The sequence below is a fragment of the Ambystoma mexicanum genome, chromosome 9 (genome assembly GCF_040938575.1).
Source record: "Ambystoma mexicanum isolate Mex_15411 chromosome 9, UKY_AmexF1_1, whole genome shotgun sequence".
In the NCBI taxonomy this organism is placed as follows: Eukaryota; Metazoa; Chordata; class Amphibia; order Caudata; family Ambystomatidae; genus Ambystoma; species Ambystoma mexicanum.
In genome coordinates, this window is record NC_090931.1 from 1,046,489,580 (window position 1) to 1,046,502,071 (window position 12,492).

Sequence of the window (12,492 nt, forward strand, 5' to 3'; positions counted from 1 at the left end):
GCAGAGCGGAAGCCAGGCAGTGGAAGCAGGAGGATTGACATCCTGAGGCAACCAGAAGGACGCTGTCAGCGGGATTCACGAGCTGAGGTGACAAAGCGTCGTGAGGTAGGTCTTATTGGTGATGATTCGGAAAACAGGGGGCGGACGGGGGATTCCTAGTGCGGGGGCAGTGTAACGAGGACAACAGGAGGGTCTGTGTCTGTGTGGCGTGAGGGGGGAGAGGGTCGGTGACGGAGGGGATCTGTGTGTATTGGAGAGTAGGACTCTTCGGCGTGTGGCCCGTTGTCTCTGGTGTTGCGGGAGACGGGGGGGGGTAGTGTGTTGGTAGCGGAAATGGGAGTGCAGGGAAGTGAGGTCTTTTCGGGCTAGCGGGGGTCGGGAAGTGCGGCGGGAGCACTGGAGGTCTCAGATAGGGGTCTGTTCGTGAAGGGGTGGGCAGATGTAGGGTTCGATGGCGCGGAGCGCGGCCCGCAGGTAGGGGCGAGGGAAAAGGGAGAGGTGCAGACGAGACACACGGGGCACAGGGGGGTGAGGAGGTGCGGGAAGGTGAGGAGGGGAAGGTTCTCACTCACCGCAAGGGCAGGAAGGCGAAAGCATTGATGAGCTGTGCGGAGGCAACCGCTCGGGAGTTATCTTCCATGAAAGTTGTTTGAAGAGGAGATACGAGCGGGTTGTAGCAGCGCCGCGTAGCCTGCAGAGCTTAAAGACCAAAATAGTCTGCAGCAGACACTGCAGCCGCTCTGCGGCATGCTCGGTATTTTCAAGCAGCAAATAGTGAACGTAGAAAGAGGACAGGAGTTCCTCACAGGATACTGGAGCAAAATGCTGTAGAGTCTCTCCCAAACACGACCAAAAGACTCAGCAGCAGACTCTGCAGCCACTCCGCGGCATGCTAGTAATTTTCAAGCAGCAAATAGTGAACGTAGAAAGAGGACAGGAGTTCCTCACAGGATACTGGAGCAAAATGCTGTAGAGTCTCTCCTAAACACGACCAAAAGACTCTGCAGCAGACTCCGTGGCCGCTCCGTGGCGTGCTGGGTATTTTCAAGCAGCAAATAGTGAATATAGAAAGAGGACAGGAGTTCCTCACAGGATACTGGAGCAAAATGCTGTAGAGTCTCTCCCAAACACGACCCAAAGACTCTGCAGCAGACCCCACGGCCGCTCTGCGGCTTGCTGGGTATTTTCAAGCAGCAAATAGTGAATGTAGAAAGAGGACAGGAGTTCCTCACAGGATACTGGAGCAAAATGCTGTAGAGTCTCTCCCAAACACAACCAAAAGACTCTGCAGCAGACTCCGTTACATTAGGGCAGGAGTGGGAGCAGTTGAAATATCAAAGGCTGGCTATTTTGAATTATCCTACAGTTTGTTGGAGGCAGGACATTAAACTAAGTGGCTGTCAACGAGTGTGTTATTTTTTTGGCACTACTTGGGAGAAGACAATACTAGGGAGTGTAAAATCCCCGCTTCATTGACGCAGGCACTTTTTACAGCTCTTTTGAAAAAGCAACTAGACTCCTCTGTAGTAAGTAACTTCCGGCCAATATTTTTATTACAGGCTGTTATGAAACTAATGGAGCCCATAATTACGCCACCTGTTTCTCTGTTTTTAGAAACCAATGACTGTTTTCACCCTTAGCATTTGTGCATTCTCCCTATGATGGGTACTGAGCCTGTCATGGTTTCACTCATGGATGACTGGGCCATGCTACAGGACCGCTGGACGGAGTATTGACTTTCCTCAACCTCTCTGTGGCCTTTCACATGGTGGATCATGACATTCTTCTTAGCCGCCTTGAACAAGTTGAAATTGTAGGAGTCCCACTGGCAAAGTTTGCCTCTTTTCTTGCTGGACTTACTCAGGCTGTTTCGTTCCAGGCCTGCGTCTCGCCAGCTTTCTCTTTGCCTTGTGGTGTTCCCCAAGGGTTGGTGTTGTCGCCAATTCTATTTAATTTATATCTACGTCCACTGGCCAATCTTATTTCTCAGTTTGGAGTTCACTTTTATACCTATGCAGTTGACACACAGCTAGTGTTTTGCCTTGACTCACCATCAACTGAGCCCCCTTGTAAATTGAGAAGCGGCTTGTCAGCAAATGGAGATTGTATGGCATCTAACTGGCTAAAGTTCAGTGGGGAAAAAAACAAAACTCTTCTGTTCGGTCCACAGATGGCGCAAACCATCTGGAGCCACAAGTTTCAGCCTGACTCTTTGGGCCCATGCCCCACTCCCAGTGCTTCTGTTAAATGTCTCGTGTTAGGCTCCTCCCCTTGGGCTCCTATGAAGCCTAGATATCAGCAGTCTGTAACTTGGGCTTTCTTAAATTAAAGGTTCGGTGCAAGATTCTTCTGTTTATCCCTACAGACTGCCATACCAAAGTGGTTACTGCAGCAATTATGGGATCCCTGAACTATTGTAACAGGGTATATTTGAGACAACCACATTATCTGCTACAGCGGCTGCAAAGGCTTCAGAATTTGGTGGCAAGGTTGTCTTTAGATGCCCCAAGACTTGCCCCCGCTACAGGCATGTTACAGCAGCTTAATTTGTTGCCTGTAAAGACTAGAGTGGAGTTTAAGGATTTATGTACGACCCATCGGGCCCTTCACAACACTGGGGCAATCTATTGGAAATATCATCTGGAGCGTTACCAACCCACCAGGTGCCTCCGCTCCTTTTCTCAAATGTTACTGAAAGTGCCACACTATCAGAAGGCCCATCTGTGTGGCTGTTCTTTCTCTGTTCTTGCCCCCACCCTGTGGAATAATCTTCTGCCTCACTTCACGACATTGGAGCCTTTCTTCAATTTCGCAGAGCTTTGAAAACATATATTTATTAATAATTTTGTTGTGGGAGTACTCTGCGCACCATCTGTCCTTTTCAGCACCTAGATGCTCTTGAGCCATAGTCAGCGTTTATACATTTAGTACAATACAATTATAAATTCAGTACAATAGTACAATACAAAATCCCAGAGTTTGATGTATGCACTAGATAACCATTCATATGTATGCTACAACTAAGTTCACATTCTGGGCAAGAGCGATTGCAAGTGGACTCCCGTTGTGACACACACATGTGACATTTGCTGCCCTTGACTACTAGGGAAGAGAAAATCCCAGAGTTTTTGCAAGCAAGTGATTATTATGCAGTTGCAATAAACACTTGTGGCATATTGTTTTCAGTATTGAAGAGTGATTTTCAGGACTGACCTTGCAGGAACTACATGTATCTGATATTTGTTGTTAGGTAACACTGGGTAGGAGACAAGTGCAGATTTTATTGTAGATGGTTGGAAGCAGGAGTAGAATTGTTGGAGGCATAAGCACAGCCCACTGAGAAATAGTATGTGGTGACCTCGTACGGTAAGTAATGCCGCTAGACTGTTAGGATGGCTTGTAGCGACTTTATTCCCTTGTTACAGCGCGGGTCACCGTAAGATAGATAAGAGCCGTAAGAGCGACACTGGCACACCCCACCCGGCAGCAGTAACTGTCCAACCGCCACTCGTGGAACTCCAACACCTTGTACCCACACCACACGTCACAATGCCCCTACGCGCGCCAACAACCACATGCCCACAGGAGCTACATTACTACACTTCTCCGTCAATTATTTGAAGGAAATATTCTTTGTATAGCACAAACAACCATGCGCCCACAGGAGCTACTTTCTATAGCACCAACAACCGCGCACCCACAGGAGCTACATTACTACACTTCTCCCCCCATCAATTATTTGAAGGAAATATTCTTTGTATAGCACCAATAATCCGGACACTACGTATGGCCAGCACGCAATGTACCCAGCAACAACCAATGGTCCATAAAAGCAAACCTAACGTGGCCCCCACGTCCCTGGAGCACACAGAACATGCCACAACCCCAACAAGTGAAGTCTAGGTAACTGAAAAACAAAAGGAATAACTTCCGGTTAATCCCATCTTCGTCACCAGTGTGGTGACCTTGTACGGCAAGTAATGCCGCTAGACAGGTAGGCTGACTTGTAGTGACTTTATTCCTTTGTTACAGCGTGGGTCACCGTAAGATAGATAAGAGCCATAAGAGCAACACTGCCACACCCCACCTGGCAGCAGTAACTGTCCAACCGCCACTCGTGGATCTCCAACACCTAATGCCCACACCGCATGTCACAATGCCCCCGCACGCACCAACAACCACGCGCCCACAGGAGCTACATTACTACATAGTACATGAACCTGGACATGACACAGGACATTTTACTGGGTTTCCAAACCTCCCTCAATGTGTCTGATTGGCAATCAACTCTCTACAAGATGTTCAGTGGATTTCATTAGCCTACAAACAATTACAGGTGTGATTTGGGAACACTTGGCAGTTATGCGAGAACTCGCAAGTCAGCGAAACCTGAAATATAGAACTCCACTTGACTCACACGTTCGTCAAAGAGGGCACTTTCCAGGAATAGTTTGATTGTAGCCAGACCTCCGATACCTCTGTCTGACACCATATTATTGTACGATTGCTGCATTTAGGTAGGAAGAGAGCAATGCTATAGTATATAATTAGGTCGTTAACACATCATTGTATATAGGCTTGTGCTTTAAAGAATGCAAGTGGTGCATCTGATTTTGTTGTTGTTGTTGTTGTAATTGGATATGTACTCACAGTATTTTATTATATTCTAGAATTAGCATTCGGGAAAATCTTCCAAGAAAGACATGCATAAGTTGTTATTTGCGGGAGAAAAGATGTCAATATTATGCTGCAAGGTTCAGCAAAAGTGCAAAATACTACTCATTATATTGCTACGGTAGGTACTATGTGTGCTTGCTTTCATTATGTGCTGTGCTGCTTTTCATTTTTCATGTGTATCATTTGAAAGTAGTTAGTACCATCATTCCCTGCATATTTAGGGGCCACTGGTGTTTTTCTGTTATGTTTTCTGTTGATATCTGAATATGCAATGCTAACATTTCTGAAGGAGATTTTGGCAAAAACTCCATATAAACAGAACCAAATGTATCGTTTGCAACTGTCAGATTCATTGATAGATGCAATTTGAAATGACTGCAGGACATTGTGTATTGAGAAAACGTGATTTCAGGGATCACAAAGTAAAAGATATGTTTTACAAGCAGGAGTGGTTGGATCCTCGCTTTCTGGACTCAGTAGAAGGGCAGTTTTATATCTATTATAGAGAATAGCAGTAGAACTAGTACCAGAAAATGCATTGTATTAAAACATGAGCTTTCACCTCATTTATATATTTCTGCCTAATGGGGCAGAGGCGAGTGAGTAGCATAGATACAGGGATGGTCAACAGTTTGGCAAGGATGCATATGATCAACAGATATGAGTTTACCAGAGTTCAACCTATGCTACTAAGTCGCACTCACAGCATTCCAAAGTTCTTTATTAGTTGCATGGTTAGGCACAGAATTGTGGCATACATACAAATTGCTATGCCTGTAATCTAGTCCAAAACATTTTTTTTCGGACCTGTATGGTTTGGAGGAAAACATAAAACATGAAAATAAGAAACTGAAATTGATAATTTCATACCAATTATTTCTTATGTTTTAATTGGCAGGTGGTTTGTCCACTAATAGTGAAGGCACACCCCTGAACGCTCACACCAGGGAGAATACAACCCTCTAGGGAAGAAAGGCCTGAGTCGATCTTGTAAGGATTCCAGGTTTTAATCTCACACACAGATGAGAGCAACAGTAAAGAACTCTGCTTCTAAGAACGTTCTGTCGAATAGAGGTACAAGTAGAAACTTTAAAGGTGCACAACATACAGTAAAAACCCACGCAGCTGATTGGATGGACCCTATACAGGTACCACCTTCATCCATAAGGAGGGCAGTTTATTGGTCCCAGCCCCTTCCGTCCGTCTTCCATCATCTGGGTGCTGCAGGGCTCAGCTTCTTCTCACGCTGAAGGTCAGAAAAAAATTAATTTTACTCCTACTACACAGCTTGTTTACCATTCATACTGTGCACTTGGCATGCCTTAAAATGGACACACAGGAATTTCTGGGGCACTCTAACCTTCACCCACACATTTCACCCACTCCCTCCGCGCCATCCGACTCCAAGGTCTTTGCCCTCGTTTTGAACAATAATTCATCCCTCCCAACACCTTGCAATACAAATCACACCATTTTCGCTTTGTTGCTTCAACGATATGCCTGTCCATCCTCTTTGAACACTTGAGGACTTGTTACTTTGGGATTGGTCGTCAAAGATCACCTGGTGCCATGGAATTCGGGGGATCTTAGGGTTTAGTCAGTTATATGGGCTATAACTCGTGGTCACTCGAGACTGGATCGGGTTATGTTTTGGCCAATGTGAGATAAAATGTACACCAGGTGCCAGATCCTGATCGCAGCCTTGTACAGCACATTCCTATTGGATGAAAGACACATCTTTGCAACACTTTCAAGAACAATGAATCGACGGTGTGGCGGTTTGGGGTGTGAACTGTCCTCATGGGATCTCAGGAATGAGTGGAGATTTCTGTGGCCTTGTGAATTTGGGCCTAGTGCACTAGGGAGGGGGAACAGAGGGAAGACAGACACCGATCTTACTAGGCCAGGTGTCATTCAGATTGCACAAGTGCATGGGAAGGGGGAAAGGGAAATGTTTGTGGGGAGCGGGAGGGGAAAGTGCAGTACATGGTATAATAGAATAAATAGGATAAATAAAAAAATGGCCATCTGGTGGCAAGTGCAAGGTAAGTGCAGACATAAGTGCTGTTAGTGGGACTGTAGGGATACAGAAAACAGTCCCCAGGTGCAACGGTTGCCAAGGAGGCAGTGCAGGTGTGAAATTAGCAGAGCCTGGGCCCGAGATCAGAGGGGTGGCCAGGTAACCAATGCAGTCTCAGTATCAGCCAGGAATTCAGCAGGTGAGAGGGGGAGAGAAAGCAGAAGCAAAGAGGAAGGTTTTAAGGAAGGTTTTAAGGTGCTACATGTAATGCATGTAACATGCATGTAATGCTGCATTTACTGCACAAGCCTTCTCTTTTAGCTATGATTTTTAATATCTATACAAAATAGCGATGCCGCCAGCGCCTTGGGCCACACAATATGGTTACACTATAAATGGCTATATTAGCATGGGGTCCTTCTGGATGGGAAGGCATCCCTCTCACTCTCCCCCCTCCACCCTGACTCATCAGAGTGCTTCAAATGCATCTTGCCTTACTTTAAAGTGCCTACGGGGACAGGGATGCCCCCTTCCCAACATTCCCCCCTTTCCTTACTTCTACAGTAACACATTCTGGAATGTTTCTATGCTCCTGCTTCCCAGTCTCTACATCCACATATGGCTGAGTTCTCTTTACTATCACCCATGCCCTACACACCGATCACAAACTCTCCCCCCTATGCTCATACTTTTCAGGTGAACAAGTCATGTAAATACATCCCCTCTCACTGCCAGATCCACCCAAACCTCTGTGTAATTTTCTGGATGAGGGGGCGGGGAAATGATCGTATGTTATAGAGGATCAACTTCATCTCCATAAGGGATGGGAAACATTTCATACTTCGGTGCACTCTGTGGGATATCGGTTTGTACTTCAATGCTTTTTGTTTTGCGAAGTGCTTTTGAACCCCCAATTGATACCATCATTCTTGTGCTATCAGGTGCCACGGAGGCACAGCATCGAAGAACCAGCTGACAAGTGCAGAAAATGAGCAGGATGAACATAATGATGGGCATTAACATCTTCACGATCACTCCTAGCCACGATGGGGCCCAGTTAAAAGCCACAGTTAGCCTGTCACTGCCCTGTTTTCCTCCCTCATCCTTCTTGTGAACACGAAGGCCATGGACAGCTGCAATAATGTGGTATAATGATGTATTCTCCATGTCTTCTGGAGGCACAAATGTACAACAGGAATCGTCAATTTGTTTGTAAACCCCAACCTCCATTGCTGTGAACATGTCCAGCACATAGCGATTTTGCATTGTCATCATTCTCAACGCCTACAACTCGACCTTGATCATGTTGAACCCTATCTCTGTGTCATTCATGAGCTGGACCAGTTCCCACATCACGATTTGCAGCCACTTGGTATTGGCTGCAGCCTGGACTCCCGGAAACAGTAAAGAAGGGAAAAAAAGATGCTGCTCAACTGAAAAACATATATTCTTCTGCTATTTTGGCAAGTAATGTGTAAGAGTCTTTAGATATGTAATTAGATCTTTTCATCATCTGTGGTTGCTGGAACTGTCCTTTTCCTAGCCAGATGATGGGCACTTGAATGGGCACCAAACTCTTATCTTCATTTTCCACTGCAGGGAATCTTGTTGGCCCCTTTGCAGGCAGTTCTCCCCCCTTCAGGTGCTCTTCTGGGATTACTAACAGTGCTGAATGCAATGTGGCCAGCAAAAAACAGCCTCTCCATGACGCTGGGAGGTACAAGTCAGCTTGTCGGCCACAGATCCTGTAGTAATCTATCAGTGCCGCTGTTGCTTTCTTCATATCTATCATCAATAGAGTTTTATTACAATGTTCATTTGTGATGACAAAGACTGTACCTTTGCTGTGGAAACACAGTCTATATTCTTTCTCCTTGTGCACTTGCACTGGCTTTTCCATCGTTGCAATCCACGTCAGTTATGTGATATGCTCTGTCCAGATTTGCACACAAAAGTTGACCTCTTGTGCTAGCCTTTCCTTGCTATATTTTACCAGACCTTCTGCCAAGCAAGGTAGTGTGCTATCCTGCCAGTTATTATTGACATACTTCCTCCCCTTCACCATCAGATAAGGTAACTCCACACACTTGATATGATATGATATGATATGGCATTTATAATGCGCCTACACACAAGTGTTTCAAGATGCGAAATGCCCAAAGATGTTTCTTGGGTCTTCAGTGCATTCAGGTTCATCCCTGTTCCTCCAAAGCTATAAAGGAGCACATCAACTCCCTGGCTCCTGCTCTGGTCAACTTTTGCAACCACTCCTTCGCCACTGGAGTCTTCCCATTCCCCCTGAAGCACTCCCTTGTGCACTCTCTTCTTAGGAGACCCTCTACTTACCCGTCCTGCCCGGCTAACTATAGCCCAATCTCCATCACTCCTTTCCTGGGCAAACTCCTGGAAAAGCTGGCCATCTCCCTGCTCAATCTCCGTACTGAATCTGTTGGTTGTCTTCATGACCATCAGTCTGGCTTCAGAGCTGCCAGAAGCACCGGAACTGCGCTCCTGAACATCTGTGAAGACCTGCTCTCCAAACTTGATTCCAACACCCCCTATGTCCTCATCTTGCTTGCTCTCTCCTCTGCCTTTGACACAGTCAACCATGGCATCCTGCTCAACCATCTCTGGGATAACCTGGGTATCACGGGTCAGGCCCTGGCATGGCTGGCTTCTTTCCTCTCTGAACAACCCTCCCAGGTCCAACTCGGGTCCTTCTTTTCCTCTCTCTCTATCTCTACCTGTGGTGTTCCCGGGGGTCTAAACCTCTCTCCCTGGCTGTTCAACCAATACCTGGCACTTCTTGCCCACCACATTGCCACTCTCTGCCCCAACTTCCAGTGCTGTGCAGATGACATGCAGCTCATTTTCAGACTACCTTCATCCACCTCTTCTCCTTCACTCATCTCCGACTGTCTGTCTGCTATCAAGGAGTGGTGTTCCGCCAATGATCTCTGCCTTAATGCCAGTAAGACTGAGATTCTCCTCATCGGCACACCCGCTTCCTCCTTTCCTGCCACTCTCCTGGCCGGCCTCTCTTGGCCCTCTTCTTGCTAACACCTGCAAGGCTAAAAACCTCAGGGTCATCTTCGACTCCACACTCTCCTTCTCTCCTCACATCTCTGATGTCTCTAAGAAGTCACACTACCAACTGCACCTCCTCAGAGGTATGGACTATTGAAACATTCTACATCTGCCTGCTTCTACTCTCTGCCCTATGCAACTCATCCAAATCAGGACTGCCAGACTTGTCCTTGGCCTCAAGCCCAGGGATTGTATCCCTCCAGGACTGAAATCTCTGCACTGGCTCCTGTAACGATCACCTAGAATCCACGGGGACGGACGTCACTCAGCCTGTTCTGACCTCTTACGACCTTGAAACCTTCCCAGGAGGCTATTCGACTGGAGACTGGGCCTGAAACACAGGATTGGTAGAGTTTAACTCCCTATTGTCTCTGTGTGCTTGAACCCCTTCTTCCCCGGGGTCCAACCCTTCCCTTTGATCCACAGCTCACCTTGTTTTCTTGGATAGTGTGCTCCCTGTCCTGCCTTCAGCCCAGGTGCGCATTGATTGATGCAGGCTCGTTGCTGCCTAGTTACTTCACTGGCAAGAGTCCGACAGGTAAGTATAATGAGGCTTTTGAACAGTTCTCTAACTTCGTTCCTTTCCTTCCTTAGATGATGGCCGGCGTCCGGGGATGGCGGCGTGCTGCTGAGATGAGTAGCGCTGAAGGTGAGTGAGAGCGCGATGCGCGATGCACCCCTTTCGTATTTGCATTGAACTGAGTTCTTTTTCTGTGTCTTTTAGGTGCCGCAACGTTTTCAGCGTGGATGCCGGTTATGAAGAACAAATGCGGTGGGTAAGCGTGGTATGCAGCACCTCTATATGTTTCCACGCTAACCTGGAGTCTCTTTTCCTTCATGCAGATGGATGAGAAGTTCCGGAGACAGAGTTCCCCCAGAGCGGCTGGGATTCAGGTAAGCGTTTGAAGCTCGTACAGTATTTAAAAATAAGCGAAGGTATGCAGAATGCTTACTAATGCCTTTTTTCTGTTCTTTTCCCTTTTCCTTAGGAAGCAGCGTGCCGGGATGGGAATGACTCTGCGGAAGATGCCCGCAGAACAGAAGGAGCGATGACTGATGGGCAGACACGCCGCAAGGTAAGGCTGTTCCTAATGGTGTTCTTGTTCTTGCAGGAGCTGAGCGCAGAAGAAAGATGCAGGCCTGCAGGAGACCGATCCGAACACGGTGAGAGTCACGCTGCAGGTGCAGAAAACGCAAAGCATGTTTCTCAGCCTGGGTGTGGCTTAAATAGTCTCTGGGTATCCCAGGTGCCTCTAGGCTGAACCACACCCAAAAGACAAGACCGCACATGCAGTTCTGGGAACCGAAATATGTGGGGGCATCCATCTTGTCCCCATCAATGCACTACAAGTCCAATCCCCAATGTTATCCTATGGGAGTGAGTGAGTCTGGTGCCGATAGCGCCAAGTCTGACTCCAAGTGGGTCTTTGAAGGGATGGAGAGGCCCTTGAGGGCCATGTAGGTGATCGTGTCCTGGCTCCAGCCTGACATCTTGGAGGGATATCAGGGGCAGGAATCATGACAGCTCCCAGTGGCTGCGAGGATTAAGTTCAAAACCCTATGCAACGACCACAAGGCCTTCTGGGGCCTTGGGCCTCAATACCTTCAACTCTCTCTTCCTAAATATCTTCCTTCTCGAGCTCTTCGATCATCTGCCTGCAACTCTGTCAGGGTCAGTTGCTTCTCCAAGCAATGAGTTGGTGGTAGATCTCTCTCTTCGGCTGGGGCCTCCCTCTGGAACAGCTTCCTTGCCTCCCTGAAACTTGAGGAGAACCATCTCCGGTTCTGGAAGCACCTTAAAACCTTCCTCTTTGCTTCTGCTTTCTCTCCCCCTCTCACCTGCTGAATTCCTGGCTGATACTGAGACTGCATTGGTTACCTGGCCACCTGCCTTATCTCGGGCCCAGGCTATGCTAATTTCACACCTGCACTGCCTCCTTGGCAACCGTTGCACCTGGGGACTGTTTTCTGTATCCCTACTGTCCCAATACCAGCACTTATGTCTGCACTTACCTTGCACTTGCCACCAGCTGGCCATTTTTAATTTATCCTATTTATTCTATTATACCATGTACTGCACTTTCCCCTCCGACTCCCCCCAAACTTTTCCCTTTCCCTCTTCCCATGCACTTACACAATCTGAATGACACCTGGCCTAGTAAGATCGGTGTCTGTCTTCCCTCTGTTCCCCCTCCCTTGCTTCATCGCACATTGAAACACTTTAGTATAGGTTCGATATAAATGCCATTTCATATAATTTCACAAAATCTGGGCCCACCATTTGCAGTTCCACATTTTGTGCCCGGAACGTTCTTTTATTCTGCATAGCACAAGTTGAACCAGTCATTGTGCCCCTATAATTGTAACTGCTTGTTGCACCAACACCTTTGGAGCCCCTGACACATGTGGATTGAGTGAACACACATAACAGCTCCCATTCACAGTGTTTCTCCCCACACCACCCATATCAGAGTACCATGAATTAGTGAACTTGGGGTGATGAATAGCCTCAATCACATCAAAACCCAACCCTTGATACTTATCATACGTTTGTCGTCGTCCTCTCTTCATTCTTCTATACACATTCTCAAGGATGACTGGTTTAGCAGTACTGTCAGAAATATTATACCATTTCATAGTGCTCGACAATCCCCCTCTTGTTGTAAACCATCTATTCTCTGCCTTCTTCACAGACATAACCTGCATAT

At 47.1% G+C, this 12,492-nt stretch overlaps 1 protein-coding gene across 1 annotated transcript in view; it reads left to right on the forward strand.

Moving 5' to 3' along the window:
* FAP (fibroblast activation protein alpha) overlaps nucleotides 1-12,492 on the forward strand; it is a 1,146,500-nt gene that overhangs the window by 582,340 nt on the left and 551,668 nt on the right. The window contains exon 16 of the mRNA XM_069616321.1: nucleotides 4,671-4,795. Within this exon, the coding sequence (XP_069472422.1) occupies nucleotides 4,671-4,795 (125 nt within the window). The remainder of the gene's footprint in view (nucleotides 1-4,670; nucleotides 4,796-12,492) is intronic.